Source organism: Triticum aestivum, chromosome 2A, assembly GCF_018294505.1.
Source record: "Triticum aestivum cultivar Chinese Spring chromosome 2A, IWGSC CS RefSeq v2.1, whole genome shotgun sequence".
In the NCBI taxonomy this organism is placed as follows: domain Eukaryota; kingdom Viridiplantae; phylum Streptophyta; class Magnoliopsida; order Poales; family Poaceae; genus Triticum; species Triticum aestivum.
In genome coordinates this window covers 773,602,159-773,624,364 of record NC_057797.1, presented here as the reverse complement: position 1 = coordinate 773,624,364, position 22,206 = coordinate 773,602,159, and the positions used below count along the sequence as shown (strand labels likewise).

The 22,206-nt window shown below is 46.0% G+C and overlaps 1 protein-coding gene and 1 pseudogene across 1 annotated transcript; one reads left to right on the top strand and one right to left on the bottom strand.

Annotated features, from left to right (window-relative positions):
* Nucleotides 1-3,096: 3,096 nt before the first annotated feature.
* LOC123038273 (desmethyl-deoxy-podophyllotoxin synthase-like) lies at nt 3,097-8,448 on the bottom strand (annotated as a pseudogene).
* A 9,682-nt stretch (nt 8,449-18,130) lies between these two features.
* LOC123186654 (desmethyl-deoxy-podophyllotoxin synthase) lies at nt 18,131-20,771 on the top strand. Its single transcript, XM_044598375.1, has 2 exons — nt 18,131-19,024; nt 19,877-20,771. The coding sequence occupies exons 1-2, from the start codon at nt 18,131-18,133 to the stop codon at nt 20,504-20,506; spliced, it is 1,524 nt and encodes a 507-aa protein (XP_044454310.1). The 3' UTR covers nt 20,507-20,771.
* Nucleotides 20,772-22,206: the final 1,435 nt, after the last annotated feature.

The following is a 22,206-nucleotide window of genomic DNA, read 5'->3' as shown; positions in this document are numbered from 1 at the left end:
AATGAAATCACGAATTTAAAAAAAAACATTGATTTTGAAAAAGGGTTCATCGAGTTTGAAAAAAAAGTTCATAGATTTTCCAAAAAAGTTCAAAATTCTAAAAAATGTTAATTGGTTTTCAGAAAAAGTTCACAAATTAGGAAAAATGGTTAATCGCTTTAAAAAAGTTCAAAAATTCGGGAAAAGGTTCATCGATTTTGAAAAAAAGTTCAAAATTTCAAAAAATAATTCATCAATTTTGTAAAAAGCGTTCATCAATTTGAAAAAAGTTCATAATTTTCAAAAAAAGTTCACCATTTTGAAAAAGTTCTTTGATTTTGAAAAAAGTTCACCGAATTGAAAAAGATATTGAATTTATGTTGAAAAATAGTTCATCAGAAAAGTTCATGAAAGTTGGAAACAGTTCATTGATTTTGAAAGAAAATCACGAATTTGGAGAACATTCTCCAACTTTCGAAAAAATAAGTTCACGCATTTTTTGAGAAAAGGTACAGAGAAAAAAGAAAGAAAAGAAAAGACGAAAGAAAAACGTACAGAAGAAAAGAAGTAAGAAGATAGAAGACAATAGAAAGAAACGATGGAACAAGTCACATTAGATGAGGGTGGCTGGTTGGTCGCTGCATTCACGCTGATTAAAGGAAGTCCTGTGTTCGAATCCCACCTCTATAGCGCAACAAAGTGTGGCCCATTATGCAGAGCAGCCGACCAGGCCCAGCTGCTCATTTCCCTAAAAAAAAAAGGCCCGGCTGCTCATGCATGCAGCGACCCACCAGGTCCTCCACATGTGGGGTGCAAGCGCACGCGTCGCACGATTGAGTGCAGAATTTATTTATTTTTACAGTGAGATGTACGAGCCCTGCGGCATCTAGGTTTCAACGCAACGGCGACTTGGCAACGTCGGTGTCTTCTCGTCCGCGGCGGCGGCGATCATCAGCCATCGCCCATGGCTCGGGACGGCAGTTCCAGGTATAGTTCGAGACTATGACCGGCGTCCATCGGCCATCGCTCTAGACTATGTTCGAGAATCGGGATTAAGACAAGTGACCCCGTGCAGCTTTGATCATGTGTCCGTGAGTTCTGTAATCCATGCCAATATCATGTTACTAATTTGTCAGTTTGATTCTTCTATACTAGACGTCTAGGGTTCCAAGATTGAAGTCATGTCTTGATCTAGAAATATGAATTTGATTACCAAAAAGGCAAGGAAAAATAAGGAATCGGGGATTTTAATCAAAATCGAAAGGATATGTGAAATCTCTGGCCCGGGTCTATTTCCTATCATATTATTTTCAGATCTATTAATTCAAAAATTAAAAAATACCTTGCTGCACTTTTTCGTTAGATATTTTATTTTGTGTTTTTTGCTAGATATATTTATGCAATCTTATACAATTTAATCTATCACAATACCAAGGAGGGATTGACAACCCCTCTTACGCGTTCGGTTGCAAGTTTTTGTGGTTTGTGTGTATGTGTTGTTTACATAGTGTTGCTTGGTTCTTCTACTGGATTGACAACCTTGATTTCGTAACTGAGGGAAATACTTACCGTTGTTGTGCTGCATCATCCTCTCCTCTTCGGGGAATTACCAATGCAGATGCAAGCAATCAATACCCGTGGTGACAATGTGATGTTCTATCGATTCCCTTGATATTGGCAACCAACTTGCCGATTCCTGCGGTGACATTAGGGTAATCTAGGCATAGAGGTTGATGCACGTTTTCGTCCTACTTTCTCCGGCAGAAACTTTAAGGCACCCTTTGAAGTTCTTTGTGTTGGATTGAATATTACGAATCTGAAATTGTTTGATGCATATCGAATAATCAACTAATGGATACTTGTGGTGACATTGAAGTATCTAGGTGACATTAGAGTTGGTTGATGTGTATCATATGGTGTGATTTTAGTACAAACTCTAGGGATGTTTGTGACACTTATGGGGACGACTCAATAGATTGATTGGAAAAGATAACTTTGAAGTGATTTTGTACCGTACAATAATTTCTTCTTATGTTCTCTGTTATCGATAGGACTTTGGAGTGCTTCTTTGTCCCACGTTGAATGATTGTCATATGATTCCATTATGTTAGCACTGTTGAGAGATTGCACTAGTGAAAATATGAACCCTAGGCCTGGTTTCCAAGCATTGCAATACCGTTTGTGCTTCATTTTATCACTTGCTACCTTACTGTTTTTATTAATTTAGATTACAAAAATCTATATCTACTATCCAAAAAAGTGGCAACTCCAACAGATGATGCAAAACGAAGATTTAAAAGAGCAACTCCAAAAGATGATGCAAACTAGAGACGTAAACCGCCGCGGGCCGCGCGACTGTTTACAACTAGTCGGCATGAGCGCTGATGGCCGAGTGCTGAGAGAAGGGAGGAGCGCCGGTGGACCGAGCGGCGGTAGCAGGTGCGTCGATGGCCGAGCGACGAGAGTTGGGAGGTTAAATGCGGCAGGAGGAGCTCGAATGGCCAGCGGTGCGACTGTGAATCGAGCGGCGAATTGGTCATGGGGAAGCGACGACCGTGCAGTGCGAGAAGGTCGAGTCTGGCATCGGAAAAGCGACGACGACGTGGAGGCAAGTGTGCAGTTCGAATCCAGCGGTGGCGGGGCGAGCTCAAATTATGCGTCGACTAGGCGGCGATTCAGCGGCGAAAGAGCGGCCAATTGGCCGATCTGGAGGCGGGCGACGACAGAGCAGCAGGGGTGGTGGAGTGACTGAATTTGGCAGCGGGGCGGCGGCATGGTACGGTGGGCGAGTGCCACAGCGACGGATGTGCGACGGGATGAGCTTAAATCGGAGGCTCCTAGACGGCTATGGTGGCGCGACGAAGTGGGTCAGACCGGTGGCGGCGGTCACGGAGGACGCAGCGGGTCATCGGAGTCGGCCATGGCCTAGGCGGTCGTCGACGAGCGCCGGGCGGGCGGCAGCTGGTCACGCGGAAGTGAAATGAATGACAGTTGGGAAGTAAGTTTGCGGGCGGTTGCGTTTCTACATCTCGTGTAGGTGGAGATGCACATTTGCATCACAAGGTGTTGTAGTTTACATCTCCGGGAGGCGGAGGTGTAATATTTTTTGCATCTACATCATCTGTTGGAGAAGGAGTTTTGTGGCTCGAAGATGCATAAGTTAGTTATTTTTGCATCTACATCATTTATTGGAGATGCTCTTAGTGGGGATTCTAGCGAGCCCTTCTCCTATCGTGTGAGCAGCATGTCTAGAAGCCCCTCGTCGCTGGTGCCGCTGTTACTGGCAGCTCGCACAGCCTTGCGCTCGTCGAGGACGTCTGTGATGATGTGCTATATGATGTCGCGGCTGCTCTTAACGCGGCGCTCCTCGCTACTCGTCCACTGCATGAGCCTCAAGGATGGGAAGAGGTCAATGAGGAAGAAGCCTCCCAGCAGGTCCATGATCCGATTGGACGCACATGGATGAAATCCTCGTACTGGCCAAACTTGCTGCCGAAGACAGCCCGTGCCATGACATCGTTGCTCAGCGCCGTCACCTTCTAGCTGACGTTGAGGGCGGCGCCAGCTGACGCTGTCATGGAGCGGAGGAGGCTGCCCATTTCATCGGCCCTGACGCTCTCCTTGCGCCTCACCTGCTTGGAACCGAGGAGCTCCATGACGCACTCCTTGCGCATTTGGCGCTAGTAGTCGCCGTAGGGGGCGAAGGTGACGCCCTTACCACCAAATCCAGCGATGTCTTCCATGTCGGTGGTCCCCCGGTTCTTGAACTGGAGGTCGCTGGCCCTCATCATCTGCCCCACCACCTCCTTGCTGGAGACCACCATGGTGGGGATCTCGCCAAGCTGTAGGTACATCATCGGTCTGTGTCGGCGACACAGCTCTGTCATGATATATGTTAGAGTTGTGTCGAATATTATGTACAAGGTAGGTTACAGTTGGACTTGATTTTGAACTGTGTGTAGACAGGGTAGGAGTTGTGTCCTAATAGGACACCTGTATCCTAGGCCTCTCATATATAGCAGGGGTAGACACACGATGTAACCTATGCCAAACATAATAGCACGGGCACGCGGGGGGAGCCGGCGGCGTGTGCCGGCGCCCGGGCGGCCGGGGTGCGGTATTGTGACGGTGTCATGGGGAGGAGCGCCCGTAGTCATGCCCCGAGGATGTAGCCATATCGGTGAACCTCGTTAACAAATCTCGGTGTCATGCCTCGTGTGATTGCTTGGTCCTCGGTAGATCGACGGAGTGCCTCGGATTATTCTAACAAGTGGTATCATGAGCAAGGTTACGATGAAGTTGCGGATTCGTTGATTTAGAGGATGGATCGTGGTCGAGCTCGGCGCAAAGACGATGTGCGGAAGTGATTGTTCTGTGGAGGTCATACGGTGCGCTGTCGACGAGATCGGGTAGAAGCAATCGGGAATCGTGCGGAGCAACGTACAGGCGCATGAGTGCAGCGGCTGGAGTCTCGGACGGAAACAGCGGCTGCAAAATCGTACTCGAGGTCATCTCGGCGGGAAGCGATGGGCAGCGGTGGCCGCGAGCAGGCAACCCTAGTCAGCGCAACGGGCGAGATCGGATCGATCGGATCCGGGGCAGCGTGCAGGCGGCGCGTCGTACACGGGGAGGGCCGCCAGAGGCTAAGGCCGCAGTGCGGCGCACGGCTGGTCTAGCTGGGGCTGGCCTGTGTGAGGCCGAGACGGGCTGAAAGCCGTATGAGTCCGCGTGGCTGGAGGCTGATGTGCAACCTGGGATGTGTGGCGAGGCACGAGAAGGTGCGGTGCCTGTGTTGCTGTGCATACAGATACACGTGAGATTTGTTTGAAAAAAGGAACCTGCACTAAGGTATGTACGTGGCTTTGGGATGCAACATGATTAAAGAAAAGGAGTGTTGGGAGTTTATGGTGATATGCTTGGTGTACCCATGGAGACTATCAGGAAATCTAGTTTTTCTTTTGGAAGTGTTGCAAATTGCGTACGGGATTTTACCGTAAGGTTGGCAGGTTGGTGACATGCGTATAAGGCTCGGAGGAGTCTGAAGCGTGTCGTGACAGGATCATGCATACGCAGGGCGTCAAGGCAATGCACGGAGATGTGCAGACACGACGCAGGGTGGAGCATGGTTGCAGTCGGATAATTTCGGCTGGGTCGAACTGGACTGTCTGACGGATCGACGGATATGTTGGTCAAAGCAGAAGACGGCGGTGATTTCAGCGACGACGACATAGGAGCATGATGCTGATGGTGGCCAACTTCTGGGGCGTGGAAACACGTGGTGCAGGCTTGAGGGCTTGTGCAGCTTCGACAAGACAATGACGCAGGGTTGATTCAAGGTTGTGTACACATGAGAGCTTGAAATCGACAGGGCGTGGGGGTGGCTCGTACAACCACCATGGAGTCATGTTGAAGGTGGAGCTGGAGTCTGACAGATGACTACACTCTGTGCTGATGGAGGGGCTATGGCGTAAGTTAACGGAGAGTCAAAGCCTATTTCAGGGGGTAAAGCGGGAGACACGTGGATCGGACTGGGCGCCAGTGGTCTAATGGAGGCGTGATACTCGGCATCGGTTGGTGATGATCGATGGTTCTCTGCAGTGGGGGTTGAGGCAGTGGGGGCTAGCTACCCGGGAGACTCGACCAGGACAGCAGAGGCTCGACGCGGTGATAGCGGCGAGGCGTGCGGTAAGCACGGGACACAGCGACAGGCCAAGGCACTGGTGGTAAGACATGTGGCCAGACAAAGTGTGCAGGGGGTGCTGAAGTAGTGTTGATGAGTACCAGGTTCAAGTTGGTGACTGGGTCTATCGGTGCTAGTTGATGGACAAGAGTTGACCGTGGAGAATCTGAGAAAGTGGCGGAAAGTCTGAAATTGTCAAAAGCTGAGAGAGTACATGGTCATATATTATGTTCTGTTCAGTGCACATGGCAAAGTGCGGATGACAAGGCAGAAGGAGGCGCAGTGCTATAGCGGTGGGACATGTCAGAGACTATCCGGAAGAAGGGTGAGACAACTGCGAATTTGACTCAGGGTGACACAGGGCGACAGTGAAATTCCTTCAAGTTTCAGACAAGCGGTCAAGAAAGAGCGGTGATGTTGAGTTTAGGTAACTCTTATGTGTGGCGTCCAATATGTGAGTTGTTTACTTTCACGCAGGTTAATGATCGGTGTGTGATGGCATTGAATGGATTCTTCGAAAGTTGGGAGTACAACGTAGAGTAATGAGGAACTTAATTTTGCTCAAGTATTGACTGTGAAGAAGACGAGAAGGGACTACAGTTGCAGGTGGAGTCACATGGAGTCCGGGAGTAGCAGCGGTGCTCATGGCGTATCTCAAGTCCAATGTACATGAAGGTTCGACGCACGGATGAATCCAAGATGGTGGAGAATATTCACCAAGGTGGAGTTTGTTAGAGTTGTGTCGAATATTATTGTACAAGGTAGGTTACAGTTGGACTTGGTTTTGGACTGTGTGTAGACAGAGTAGGAGTTGTGTCCTAATAGGACACCTGTATCCTAGGCCTCTCATATATAGCGGGGGTAGACACACGATGTAACCTATGCCAACATAATAGCACGGGCACGCGGGGTGAGCCGGCGGCGTGTGCCGGCGCCCGGGCGGCCGGGGTGCGGTATTGTGACGGTGTCATGGGGAGGAGCGCCCGTAGTCATATGCCCCGGGGATGTAGCCATATCGGTGAACCTCGTTAACAAATCTCGCTGTCATGCTTCGTGTGATTGCTTGGTCCTCGGTAGATCGACGGAGTGCCTCGGATTATTCTAACAATATAGTGCGGGAGGACGCTCACCACTTGGTGGAGGTTGCCGATGATGGGAGTCTCCATGGCCCTAGAGGCAGCGGCTGCCTCTTACCACGGAGAGCTTGAAAAACCAAAGGGCCATTAGCGTGGATAGTGCCTTGGCTTAGTGGTTAGAGATGCGGTTGTGCAGCCTAACGACCTGAGTTCAATTTCGTGAATTGACAGGTGATGTAGGGGGGTTTCCCTATTTATTAATGACCAAGGTTGATGTATGTGGTAAAAAGCACTCATCAAGAAATATTGTAATACTCATTTAACAAAATTCCAAAGACTATGTTTATCTTAGTACTCATACTAAAATGGGTGTATGCATTTCTTGTTGGTTGAGAGGCTGGAAAGTGAAAATCTCTCTCATTTTTTGAAGAAACAGTCAGGTAACCGCCCCCACGTCGTCCGTGTGGGCGACACATGAAGCGATCGGATCTGCTTTTCCAGGGCCTCTTGCCTGTGCCGTCCCCCTCGCAGCCGCCGTCAGCCAGCTCCATCGGGCTTGCCCTTGCGGCTAGCAGCGGCGGCGGGGATCCGTTCCTGAGGTATGGACAACCTGAGGCTTTGAACAACCGGCGACTTGATGCAGTAGGTGGTTGTTGCGACGACAACATCGATTCATGGCTAGACAGTGGCCTTGGTGCAAACCGATTGTGTCTCTCCCCATCTCCTTGGCGCTGTCAACATGCGGCGAGCTCTCCAACATGCGGAGGAAAGGGAGGCCCACCGCCAAGCATCCCGTTGTGGAGTGTTGCCTCATCATGGCCGGCTTTGCTCCTGGGGCGCCTCTTTGGCGCAGGGGCACTGCGGGATGTGGCGGCGGACATGCAGCGGTTGCTAGTGCCGTCGCCCGTGGCGTCGACAAGGAGGCATGGCGTAGTGGGTCTGGCCATGACGGTGATGGTACAGCTTGTGGTGGCGTTCAGTGGTGTCGTCTAATACAAATAAGCCATTGGCTGCCACTTGGAGGATGGTGCATGGCCTCCGGCGCGCCCCCTTGGGATTTCGGCGATGCCGGTGACCTTCCTTCCTCGTCCGTGCGTGTTTGCAACTGTTGGGATCATGGCAAGTGGAGGCGATAGATTGAATCCGATTGGGTTGTGCATCTCGAATACCCGGTCTTGAGCTCCGGGGTAAAAAAGCTAGGTGTGGCCTTTTATTGGTTATACCTGACAATGATGACATTTTTTGACAGCGCTACCTAGATGAGGGCATTGCTCGGAGTTTGCTCAGACTTGATCTTCAGGGTGAGAACTCATGATCTAACCTTCGGGTGCTGGATCCGGCGACGGCATCACATGTGTGTCGTTTCCTTCCTGGAGTCGTCGATTTTGAAGAACTTCTCTCTTAGTCCGCGTGCTCTCATGAGATAGTTGGTGCCGGTAGTTGTCGCTGTACATCACCAATCGTTGTTTTCATTGCTTCATGATATTTTTTTCTCTCCGCCTAGGCATAGCTTCAATCTTACATAACTTAGCTTTTTGCCGGCAAGATCTTTTCTGTGTGTGTGTTGGCTGTGTGCATTTTGGCCGTGCAGAAGTCGGGTATTGTTCATTATAATTGTATTTCTCGATGCTATATTATGAGTCAATACATTGCCCTTTATAAAAAAAGTAGCGTGGATAGTGCTATCAAACTGAAGGTCAACCACCCCTCCATGATATGATTTGCATATGAGCAGCTCGCTGTCCATCTGCTTACTTATATTGCCAATCAGCCATACCAAATTTTAGTTTGCAGCCAGCCTGCTGGCAGAATAATAAAAACAGACATAGCAGTGAGTCTCGTCGTTCTCTTGTATATTGTATATTGTACTTATCTTGTATATTATGTCCCAGTGTTGCACATCTCATCGTCGCAACTGCTACCTACTCAATAATAAAGCAGACATAGCAGTGAGTCTCGTCGTTCTCCAGGTTCCAAGAAAGAAAAAAAGCAGTGCTCAACTTGTCTTGCAGTTTGCGTCTGGGTCTACATATCATCAACTACTACTAATTATTCGTATATTTTAAGACTCTGGGACTCGTAGACAAAGGGTTAATATTTTGAGACCCTTGAGATGTAATCAGCCAGTCAGTCTAACCGAAGAAGAGACTTTTTCGCTTTTGCAAACGTCGCTTCCGTCAGTCAGTCAGTCAGATTGTTTAATGTATGTTCTTGCTATATCTTTGTCGAATAACTTAATAAAGATGGTCGTGTAGGCCAGGGGGTTTAGAAAAAAAATAGAAAAAACAGAAGAAAAATGTCACCATGTGTAGTACAAATATACACGTTAGTTAGGCTTGTACTTATCTTGTATATTGAGTAGGTAGTAGTTGCGACGATGAGCTGTGCAACACCTCATCTATCTATCCTCGTGGATGTTAGTCTATCTTGGGGCCGTGAGTCTCGTCGTTCTCTTGTCTCGGGGTCGATTGGGACAAGACTGACATGGGGGCATCGCCGGTAAGTTTGAACAGGGGTGTATCACGGCCTCAAGGTGAAAGCAGGAGACTTATGAGGAGCTTCTTCAATATTTCTGTAACGACGTCAGATTTCCAGGGGTATGTCTTCTCCTGTTTGTAGTTCACAATCCTCGAGCTCACCAAGGTCTCAAGGAATGATGTTGCAGTCCATGTAGGCTTCGCCAGTCTCAGCGGCGTGCTAGTGCGTTTCTTCCGTGCCATCGACGGCGGACACCACGTTGCAGGGATTCCGGGTAAAGAGGTGGTGACCCTCTTCCTCGAGCATAGAGATTTTGGGTCTAATTTTGCACAATATTTTTTTATCTTTACCTAATAATAAAAGATGAAAACTTTCATAGTTCTCCATCCATCGCCTTTTTGTATCCGTTAGTTTTGTGTTAACTATAAAAATTAACGGCTGAGATTTAAAAATAGATTTACGGACGATACAAGGAAAAATGGAACGCTGCCAGACGAGCTCCGGTGTCCATGGTTCCTTGATGCCTTTGGTTTCTTGGTTCCTTCCTCTGTTTTAATTTTGATTCCTTCCTGTATCTAAACCTTCCTTGATATTCTTTCTTCTCCGGATTCGATCTCCCTTTTTCTATCTTCTTTAAATCATCCGCTGATGCCTTCCCGATCCACCGGTGCCTATACGAGTCGACTTCTCCTCGACTGCAAGGAGACCAAATCGACGTGCACCGGGCGACTTCTCCTCGTCTGCAAGATACCTGGTCGACCGGCGCACGCAACGAGAAAGCCCCACGAAACACGTACGTGGCCAAGGCAGCGATCGATATCGATGAGTCCGTGCAACAACAAATAGTTGTAGATTGATTTGATCCCATATGGAGGTGACAGCTAGGCCACTGGAGAGCATGAACTCCGACAAGAATTGAGCCGACCTGCCGAGCAGAAGCCACCGGAGAGGATGTCCTCCATCAAGAATTCAGCCGACCCGCCCCGGGTGGCCCTCCAGCCGGATCCCCTCCTCCGACAAGAACCCCTCCCCGAGCACGACCACGCTTCCCCGAGCAGGACGGCGAGCACTAGATTACCAGAGAGGATGAACTCGGTCAAGAATTCATCCATACGCAAGCTTCAGCAAGATTGGCGGAGGTGCGTGTGGAAAGAGCTCGGCCAGATGCAAGCCCGGCGAGCTCCAGCAAGGTTAGTTCGAGGAGGTTCCTCCAGCAAGGTGTGTGCACACTTTTTTCTGGGAATTTATTTGTCTTCGGGAAGAAGCTAGCTTCGGCGGATTTATGTGTGATTGGGTGGCCATGCACATCTAAAACAAGCAGAGCCCTTGCCTGAAACAAATCACACGCAGTTTGTTTTGTGTTGAGTATGCACCATTCAAAGTCACATCTAAAACAAGCAGAGCCCTTGCCTGAACCAATAACAGATGAGTTTTCGTTTGAAACACTAATACTTCGAAAAAATTGTCTAGTTTGTACACGAATTGCATCTAGTTTTTTCCGTAACCCTCTCTACTTTTTTGCACATGCTATGTGGGTGAAATTATGATACCACACCAACTTTCAACCTTTTCGGGGTTCATTTGTAGTGCTTTTCAATTTCAGGGTCATTTAGCTCAAAACAAATCATTAAATGCATGAAAAATAACAAATGATGTTAGAAAGGGCTGAAAGTTGATGACGTGGCTTTGAATGGTGCATACTGAACGCACAAAAAGTATGGAGTTGTAATAAGTTAAAAAATGAAATGCCTTTGTAACATATGAGTTTTGGTCTGAAACCCTGATACTTCGAAAGAGATTCTCCAGTTGAACACGAAGTGCATCCAGTTTTTGCACATGCTATGTGAGTGAAATGATGATATCATGCCAACTTTTAACCTTTTCAGAATTCGTTTGTATTGTCTTTTCTATTTCAGGGTCATTTAGCTCAAAAAAATTATTAAATGCATGAAAAATAGCAAACGAAGGCAGAAAGGGTTGAAAGTTCATGACATGGATTTGAATGGTGCATACCTGACGCACAAAAAGTCTGGAGTTGTAATAAGTTTTAAAAATGAAGTGCCTTTATAACAGATGAGTTTCGTCCGAAACACTGATACTTCGAAAGAAATTGTCCAGTTTGCACACGAAGTGCATCCAGTTTTTGCCGTAACCCTCTCCACTTTTTTTCACATGCTATGTGGGTGAAATGATAATACCATGCCAACTTTCAATATTTTCAGAGTTCACTTGTAGTGCTTTTCAATTTCAGGGCCATTTAGCTCAAAACAAATCATTAAATGCATGAAAAATAACAAATGATGTCAGAAAGGGTTGAAAGTTGATGACGTGGCTTTGAATGGTGCATACTGAACCCATAAAAGTCTGGTGTTGTAATAAATTAAATAATTAACTGCCTTTGTAACAAATGAGTTTTCGTCCGAAACCCTCATACTTCGAAAGTGATTGTCCAGTTTGTACACGAAGTGCATCCAGTTTTTGCCGTAATCCTCTCTATTTTTTAGCACATGCTATGTGGGTGAAATGATGATATCATGCCAACTTTCAACCTTTTCAGAGTTCATTTGTACTGCTTTTCAATTTCAGGGTCATTTAGCTAAAAAATCATTAAATGCATAAAAATAGCAAATGAAGGCAGAAATGGTTGAAAGTTGATGACATGGCTTGGAATGGTGCACACTTGACGCACAAAAAGTCTAGAGTTATAATACGTTTAAAAAAAATGAAATGCCTTTGTAACATATGCGTTTTCGTCCGAAACACTGATACTTCGAAAGAAATTATCCAGCTTGTACACGAAGTGCATCCAGTTTTTGCCGTCTCTCTACTTTTTTGCACATGCTATGTGGATGAAATGATGATATCATGCCAACTTTCAACTTTTTCAGAGTTCATTTGTAGTGCTTTTCAATTTCAGGGTCATTTAGCTCAAAACAAATCAGTAAATGCATGAAAAATAACGAATGATGTTAGAAAGGGTTCAAAGTTGATGACGTGGTTTTGAATGGTGCGTACTGAACGCAAAAGTCTGGAGTTGTAATACATTATAAAAACTGAAATACCTTTGTAACATATGAATTTTGGTCCGAAACCCTGATACTTAGAAAGAGATTGTCCAGTTTGTACACGAAGTGCATCCAGTTTTTGCCGTAACTCTCTTTACTTTTTTGCACATGCTATGTGGGTGAAATGATGATACTATGCCAACGTTCAACCTTTTCAGAGTTCATTTGTAGTGCTTTTCAATTTCAGGGTCATTTAGCTCAAAAAATCATTAAATGCATAAAAAATAGCAAATAAAGGCAGAAAGATTTGAAAGTTGATGACGTGACTTTGAATGGTGCATACAAAAAGTCTGGAGTTTTAATAAGTTTTTTAAAAAATGAAATACCTTTGTAACAGACGAGTTTTCGTCCGAAACCCTGATACTTCGAAAGAGATTCTCCAGTTTGTACACGAAGTGCATCCAGTTTTTGCCATAACCCTCTCTACTTTTTTGCACATGCTATGTGGGTGAAATGATGATACTATGCCATCTTTTAACCTTTTCAGAGTTCATTTGTCGTGCTTTTTAATTTAAGGGTCATCTAGCTTAAAAAATCATTAAATCCATGGAAAATAGCAAACGAAGGCAAAAAGGGTTGAAAGTTGATGATGTGGCTTTGAATGGTGCATACCGAACGCACAAAATGTCTGAAGTTGTAAGAAGTTTTAAAAAAATGAAATGCATTTGTAACAGATGATTTTTTGTCTGAAACACTAATAGTTCCAAAGAAATTATCCAGTTTGTAAACGAAGTGCATCTAGTTTTTGCCGTAACCATCTCTACTTTTTTGCACATGCTATGTGGCTGAAATTATAATACCATGCCAACTTTCAACCTTTTCAGAGTTCATTTGTAGTGCTTTTCAATTTCAGGGTCATTTATCCTAAAACAAATCATTAAATGCATGAAAAATAATAAATGATGTCAGAAAGAGTTGAAAGTTGATGACGTGACTTTGAATGGTGCATACTGAACGCACAAAATGCCTAGAGTTGTAATAAGTTAAGAAATGAAATGCCTTTGTAACAGATGAGTTTTCGTCCGAAACCCTGATACTTCAAAAGAGATTGTCCAGTTTGTACACGAAGTGCATCCAGTTTTTGCTGTAACCCACTCTACTTTTTTTCACATGCTATGTAGGTGAAATGATGATACCATACCAACTTTCAACCTTTTCATAGTTCATTTGTAGTGATTTTCAATTTCAGGGTCATTTAGCTAAAAAAATCATTAAATGCATGAAGAGTAGCAAATGATGGGAGAAAGGGTTGAAAGTTGATTACGTGGCTTTGAATGGTGCATATTTGACACACAAAAATTCTGGAGTTGTAATAAGTTTTATAAAATGAAATGCCTTTGTAACAAATGATTTTTGGTCTGAAACACTGATATTTCGAAAGAAATTGTCCAGTTTGTACATGAAGTGCATCCAGTTTTTGTCGTAACCCTCTCTACTTTTTTGCACATGCTATGTGGGTGAAATGATGATACCATGCCAACTTTCAACCTTTTCAGAGTTCATTTGTTGTGATTTTCAATTTGAGGGTTATTTAGCTCAAAACAAATTATTAAATGCATGAAAAATAACAAATGATGTCAGAAAGGGTTGAAAGTTGATGACGTGGCTTTGAATGGTTTATACTGAACGCAGGAAAAGTCTGGAGTTGTAATAAGTCTTAAAAAATGAAATACCTTTGTAACATATGAGTTTTGGTCCGAAACCCTAATACTTCGAAAGAGATTGCCCAGTTTGTACAGAAAGTGCATCCAGTTTTTGCCGTAACCATCTCTACTTTTTTGCACATACTATGTGGGTGAAATAATGATACCATGCCAACTGTCAACCTTTTCAGAGTTCATTTGTAGTGCTTTTCAATTTAAGGGTCATTTAGCTCAAAACTAATCATTAAATGCATGAAAAATAGCAAATGAAGGCAGAAAATGGTTGAACTTTGATGATGTGCCTTTGAATGATGCATAATGAATACAGAAAAAGTCCGAAGTTAAAATAAGTTACTAAAAATGAAGGAGAGGTGCAATGCTCACCTGCACGTTGCTTAATTAGCTTCAGGCCTTTAGTACCGATGAGCATTGCACCATGCAGGTGAGGAGAAACTACACATAGCTCCGTGCAGTCTACACCATTTCCTGAAGTCCTGAAGCTAAGCAACATGCAGGTAAGTATTGCGCCTCTCCTTCATCGTTCCTCGTCTCTGCACTCAGGGCTTATAAACCGCGGTGAGTCCCTCTCGCTTGGCGATGTGGGACTAAATTTTAGCCACCACCAGGACAAGGCCTTTAGTCCCGGTTAGTGGCTCAATTAAAATATTTTGTTATGATCCACTTAAACAAAGCTATAATATTCTTGAATAGCAAAAGGAATCAACTAATAATCTCTAGTACCGATTCGTGGCTTGAACCGGAACTAAAGGTGATGGTGGGGCCCCAGCCTGGAAACAGCCTGCCACCATCCCTTTACTACCGGTTTGTGGCATGAACCGGTACTAAAGGTTCGCCATGAACTGATAATAATGGGTGCCGCCCGCCTAGCCGTTGGAATCGGCATTAATGGTCACATTAGTACAGGTTCAGTAACTTCAGTTACAAATCGGGACTAATGTGCTTCACATTAGGCCCTTTTTCTACTAGTGGTACATCATAGTAATTGGATCCCCAGGGCAGGCAGCATGACACCACTAGGTGCTGTGTTCCCCCCAAACTTAACCAAGGTGGCAGACTTCCTAAAGGTCAAGTCTTCTGAGTGGGATGTCGACAAACTGCAGAGGGTGTTCTCTGAAGGGGACGTCGCAGATATTAAAAACATTGTCATTGGTGGTCAGGGAAAAGAGGACTACAGGGCTTGGAACTTCACAAAGAGTGGGCATTTTATAGTCCGCTCAGCATATCATCTTGGTATGTCGCTCAAGGCAACCAAAAGGGAGCATGCTTCGGGATCCTCATCTGTGGCTGATCATAAAAGTTGGAATGAGTTGTGGAGTGCAGACTTGCAGAATAAGATAAAAATGCATGCATGGCGCATGCTATCTAATGGTCTGGCGGTTGGTACGGAGCTTCGCCCATGGAAAATCAAGCCTGGAATCTTCTGTGCCGCGTGTGGCAGGGAGGAGACCATCATCCATAGATTTGGGCGCTGCCCCCACTCACGCCACTACTGGAAGCTGCTTGGTGACGCGGTGGCCGCCCCCTTAGCAAGACTGGCTGAAGGGATTGCGGCCTACAGCGGAATGAGAGCATGGGTGTTGGACTGGTTGAGTAGGACGGGGAATGAAGAAAGATAGCTGGTACGAGCTATGGTGAGCACGTAATAAGGCAAGGGTCGACACTCACCAGATGGAAGATCCAAAGCTAATCGTTCAACGACGACTGTACCTGGCAGAAGAGTGGAGGTCGAGCAAGGACACGGTTATCAGACAGGCAGTGGTAAGGGGACCAGACAAGTGGAGTAAACCTGATGATGGTTGGGTTAAAGTGAATTCTATGAGGCGCTGGCCAAACACCAAGGATCAGGAGGAGGAGGAGCTGTTCTCAGGAACAACCATGGTGAGTTCATTGCGGGAGCGTGCCATTTTCCCCCTCTTGTTGCTGATGCGGAGACGGTGGAATGACTAGCGTGCCAACGAGCTCTTATCCTTGCCCAAGAACTAAACATCCAGAGGGTGATCCTTGAGACAGACTCACAGGTAGCCGTCCGAAAGATCTCGAGTGAACAGAAGGATCTATCAGGCAATGGGCAAATAGTAGAAGAGTTGAAGATGCTTCTCTCTACGTTTAGTGGTTTTATAATTGCTTGGGTGCAGAGGTCTGCAAATAGAGTCCGCACATATCCTAGCAAGGGAAGGTTGTAAGAATTTTCTTTGTAAGACTTGGCTTCATGTACCTCCAGAGTGTATAAGCTCAGAGATTATAGCAGATGGAGCTGGAACTGTTAATAAAGCTTAAGTCTTCCCCTAAAAAACGTGAGATCTTCTCGTCTCTGATTTTGCACATACACATGGTCAACTAGTTATACTTAATGAACCAGAAGAGCATCCTGCCGTCTAGTAACGGTAAGTAGAAACAACTTGGCCTCTGAATCGATGGAGTTATTTACGCAAAGCCACTATACTTGAGGCTAGGGTAACAACTTGATATCACATTGGTGCGAGGGCACAAAAGACCATCAACTCTGCGTCTAATATATAATGAAGAGCATTGATTGTCTATTAAATTTGCGAAAACAACAAAACTGACATGTTGGTCCCACCTTCGGGCTGACATGGCGAAGACCACATTTTCTGACCGGCTGATGTGGCAAACGAGACATGGGCCCCATCTGTCAATGACTAGAAGGTCCTCTTCTTTGTATCACTCTTTTTATGTGGCATTCCATCAAGCACCTTCTGGGCGGCTAAAGAGCGGTGTCATGGTTCCTCGTGCTTTCCCTTGCAGTCCACCTCCCACACAGAGGACACGGCCAAGGAGCTGAGCTCTGGCGACGACAGCAACGCCTACCCCGTCGCGAACGTCCTCTCCTCAGACGCGAGCAGGCGAGGGGAAGCATCGTCCTGCTTGGCGGACGACTGGCGACAATAAAAGAGGGGTTCTCCCCTCGCCCCACCCCCTGCAAAATTGAATGGTGCAGGAGCACTGAGGACGTCAGAGGAGGTCCTAGGCGCACATAATTAGAGAAAGGGGCGGGAGATCTCGCCATGAACAAAGAACGAACGACACGAGAGCTCGCCAAAATTGGCCTCACTGAACATGCGCGTCCTGTGTAGTCTTCGCGTACAGCTGCCGCCAACGAGTAGCTCCCGCGCCTCGGCCCCGCTGGCCGCACGGTGCCGCTGGCCTTCACGTTGATGTACTGCGCCGTTCACCGCCCTCGCTAGTCCCTAGTCAACGTGCGGCCTCCCCTGGTCACCGAGCACCACGTTGTGATAGCCACGTTGGCGTGTGCGTACTCAGACGCTAGCAGCCACAGTCAGCGGGGGCTGGGTGGCGCTAGCTCCACCGGCACGTCGACTACGTGCGTGGAACGAGCTCACGGGCAGGGCTCACGGGCGAGCTCGGCACGCGGCGGAGAGAGTAGCTACGGGCATCCATGGCTGCTCCAGACCTTCCCGCCGGCGGTCCACGGAAAGGTGGACGAGCTGCTGCTGCCCACGCTCTCCACCGAGAGGAAAAGGGTTCACGCCCAAAAGTTGTTCGCTGAAATGCCCTGTTGGAAGACAGACGTGAAGAAGATGACCACCTAGTCATTGACAGGTGTGGCCCACATCTCATTTGCTACATCAGCCGGTCAAAGAATTTGGTCTTCGCTACGTCAGCCCGACAGGCGGGGCTAACTTGTCAGTTTTACTGTTTTTGTGAGCTTATCAGACAATCAGTGCTCTCCGTTATAGATTAAACGCAGAGTTGATGATTTTTTGTGCCCTAGCACAAATACGGTATCAAGTTGTTAGCCTAGCTAGTCTCAATTGTGTTCGTATTAAATTCAAACTTTAACATATGCCATATAAACAAGTTTGTTTTCTCAATTTTCCACAGCAACGCGCGGGGTATCATCACTACATGAAAGAGTAGTTTTCTCTTGATATTAACGTGATATGGTATTGCCATGTCCATCCACTTGTCTAACAGCGACAAAGCAGTGGCGGCCATGATCATGCTAATTAACCTAGTACGTGATATGATATATTGTGCTAATTAACATGTATAGTACTGTACGTGATATTATATTGCACATCAACTCACCAGCGTGCTCCGCTCTGCAACCTAGCCCATGAGCAGGATTTTTTTATTCTTCTGCCAGCCATACAGAAGATGGTAGTATGGCTATATTACTAAGCTGATGGACACGGAGCTTCTCCCATGCAAATCATGGAGATGGAGGGGTGGTTGACCTTCAGTTTGATAGCACTATCCACGCTACTGGCCCTTTGGTTTTTCAAGCTCTCCGGTGGTAAGAAGCAGCCGCTGCCTCCAGGGCCATGGAGACTCCCCATCATCGGCAGCCTCCACCATGTTGTCAGCATCCTCCCGCACCGCACCATGACAGAGCTATGTCGCCGGCACGGACCGATGATGTACCTGCAGCTTGGCGAGATCCCCACTGTGGTGGTCTCCAGCAAGGAGGCACTGGGGCAGATGATGAAGGGCAGTGACCTCCAGTTCGTGAACCGGCGGACCACCGGGATGCAGGACATCGTCGGTTTTGGCGGCAAGGGCGTCACCTTCGCCCCCTACGGCGACCACTGGCGCCACATGCGCAAGGTGTGTGTCATGGAGCTCCTCAGCTCCAAGCAGGCGAGGCGCATGGAGAGCGTCAGGGCTGAGGAGATGGGCAGCCTCCTCCACTCCATGACAGCGTCAGCTGGCGCCACCCTCAACGTCAGCCAGAAGGTGGCGGCGCTGAGCAACGACGTGGTGGCGCGGGCGGTCTTCGGCGGCAAGTTCAGCCAGCAGGAGGATTTCATCCACGCGTCCAACCGGATCATGGACCTGCTGGGAGGCTTCTTCCTCATCGACCTCTTCCCATCCTCGAGGCTCGTGCGGTGGTTGAGCAGCGAGGAGCGCCGCGTTAGGAGCAGCCGCGACGTCATGCAGCACATCATCACCGACGTCCTCAACGAGCGCAAGGCTGTGCGAGCTGCCAGTAACGGCGGCACCGGCGACGAGGGGCTGCTAGACGTGCTGCTCACACGGCAGGAGAAGGACTCGCTGGAATCCCCTCTAACCACAGAGATGATAACCACCGTCTTGTTTGTGAGTATATATTTTACTTTCTATTGCCATCTCATGACAACAGTGCTATACCTAACATGCATGTGCTTGCTTAGGACTTAGGATCGCATCTTAATTAAGAAATCAGTACGTCTGGACAGAATCACGCATCTGATGTACTCCTTTCATTCCGAATTACTTGTCGCATGTATAGATGTATCTAGATGTATTTTAGTTTTAGATATATCCATTTCTGTGACGAGTAATTTGGACGGGAGGGAGTAGTTAGGATCCTTGCTAGGTCCCTCAGAAAACAAATATATATACTCATGGTTAAACTTTATGTCTAGATAATTGTGCTCGGATATCATTGTCAAAATATAAATCAGTTAATATATGTATGGCACACAATTTTTGTACTCTACTCACCTTTACAGGAGGGCAGGGTGCTCTTCCACTTCATAAAGTAGCAGTAATTGACCTTTTGTATGTGCGTGAAATCTTATAATTCTGAGGTGGTGTTTGGTTCTCTAGTCCTATGACTTTTTCTAGTCCCTAAGACTTTTTAAAAAAGACTTTCAAGGAGGTCCTTCTAAGGACTTCTAGCAAAAAGTCCCAAAAAGTCCCACCCTGTTTGGTTTGCTAGGGACTTTTTCTAATCCCAACACAAAAAAGTCCCTGGAACCAAACACCCCCTGAGTCAATAATTATAAATATCCGCAACAAGGATGCGATCGACTAACTTTAATATCTACTACATAACTAATAATTCCTCCAATACATAATAAGTATTCACTGATTTATTACAAACTTGTCCTAAATAGAGAGACTTATTATAAAACGAGGGAGTAGCATTTCTTGAAAATAATGATGATTGATATATATTCAATCCAGGATATGTTTGGAGCTGCTACTGATTCCACTTCAACCACTTTAGAGTGGGCTATGTCGGAACTCGTCAATCATCCAGAAGCTATGGCCAAGGCACAATTGGAGGTCCGTGAGGTACTAGGTCCAGATCGAGCTATCCTTGCCAGTAGCGACCTCGGAGAACTCCACTACATGCGGATGGTCATCAAGGAAACTTTTAGATTGCATCCTCCTGCTCCTCTACTTAACCGCACGAATGAAGAGGACTGCAAAATTATGGGTTATGACATGCTTAAAGGTACAAATATATACATTAATGTCTTCGCAATTTCCCAGGATCCTCAATACTGGAACAATCCTGAAGAGTTTAATCCGGAGAGGTTTGAGAACAGTAACATGGATTATAACGGGACATGCTTCGAATTCACTCCTTTCGGGTTCGGGCGACGCCTTTGTCCTGGGATAACATTTGCCTCATCAATTTTTGAGATGGCATTGGCAAACTTTCTCTATCACTTTGACTGGATGCTGCCTGATGGGGCCATCTCAGAGTCGGTGGACATGTCCGAGAAATTTGGGTTAATTGTACGCAGAAGTTCTGACCTGCACCTCAGAGCTATTCCACACCTATGCTCCAAAGCTATGGAGATTTAAATCCACCATTCTGTACTCCTGGAGGTCCATTACGTGTGGCGTTTTTACCTTTATACCAATATTGGAATACGAGAATTTCATGGAAAAATTGTTGGACCATGCTATTTTTCATGTTACTATGGGCTAGATTAAATTTCATGGTTGTTGACTGTATGGCAGTAGCTACTGCGCAACACTAAGTGATCCAATTATTTGTGATATATGATCATGTGCCTATTTGTAATGTTCAGACTGAATAAATGCCATTCAAATCGTCTGTTAAGTACTAAAACTAACCGTACAACTCATTCCAATTTTTGTTTTGACTATATACTATAAATTGTATACTATCGTCTGTAGATGAGAGCATGTGTTGATTTTTTCGGCAATACTACATGTGGAGTATGCGATATCGACCTATGATGTGGACACGTGTTTGAAAATTGTTTGATTTTATTTTGCTCTCCCCTCGTTTGAATCGAGAAGACCCACACAACCCAGCAAAAATTCAAGCTCAACCATTATGGAACTTGAAAAAACAAGTACGGCACAACGAATCAACAACTAACAAAAATACATACCAAAAAGTCAAAATTTTTGCTTCCAACTTACACAGCTAATGTCTCAATCGGATGACAGTTCCCGGACGATTTCAATCACTTGTAAAGATCAGAAAACCACACACGATTGCCATAGCCAGCACAATCAGTGGGCGATGGGGTAGTCAATTACACAAGATTCCTAAACCGTGTGCGGGAGGTCTCTCCTTGCACATGGAAGTTGTAACAGAATCGTGTGGGATGACCTACCAGGCTACCAATCAAACATGGTTTCTCTATTCCACACGTGTGTGCTTGGGTGTAGTCGCACACGCTTCAACGAAGTTGGTCGCATGTGACAGGTGTATTATCGCAAATGTTTAGTTTGAACTCAATCATGTGTGTTTACAGAACCATTGCGCACATTTGGAATTTGCAGGACCATGCATGTAGCCTTTGCACCAGCTACAAACCATGCATATATCAAGAACACGCATCATCCAGTATCAAATCTCAATTGTATTTCGTTATTTCACATGTCATACACCAAGTATTCATACATTACAAAATTATCAATTGCTAGCTATATAGATGTGAAAGATACACAAATGTAGGAAAACAGTTTTTCTTGATTGCATCTTTACCTCTGTGACAAAAGGTATGTTCCAAAGGGTTCATATAAGGAATGTGGACATTTCTCCACACTCGATCAGCACTGTCGTGCACAAGCCGCACATGGTGAGCACAAAGAAGGATACAAAAATTGCATTATCCTTGTTTGTGCTAAAACAAGGATAAGGATGCCTCTCGTTGCAAGAGGGGAATCTCCGTACTTGCAATTATTTCTCAAAGGGTCTGCATGTTTTGTGAAAAATAAAAATAATAATAATGCGAGAATATAAAAACAAGAAAACAATGCAAATTCAAAAAGATTAGTCACTTACTGGCATGTATGGATTAAGCCAAGAGAGGCAAACCCGCGACTGGTACGCGCACACCCTTCTCTAGTGTAACCGATGCGGCTACTAGTGTCTGGTGCGGGTAAGTTGAAGCATGTATCTGACCCGCTACACGCTGAAGCGCTTGCCCTGCAACATGCTACAAATATTGCGATCAGAATGGGATGCCAGCAGGTAATTTTCAAAACAGATTCCATGATGCTGAAGCAGGCAATCACCAGTA

What these genes read in the sequence shown, in the direction of transcription:
- LOC123186654 (XM_044598375.1), top strand. Translation starts at nt 18,131, where the DNA reads ATGCAAATCATGGAGATGGAGGGGTGGTTGACCTTCAGTTTGATAGCA. An exon ending in TGATAACCACCGTCTTGTTT is followed by an intron (nt 19,025 to 19,876) that starts GTGAGTATATAT and finishes TATTCAATCCAG; the next exon opens with GATATGTTTGGAGCTGCTAC.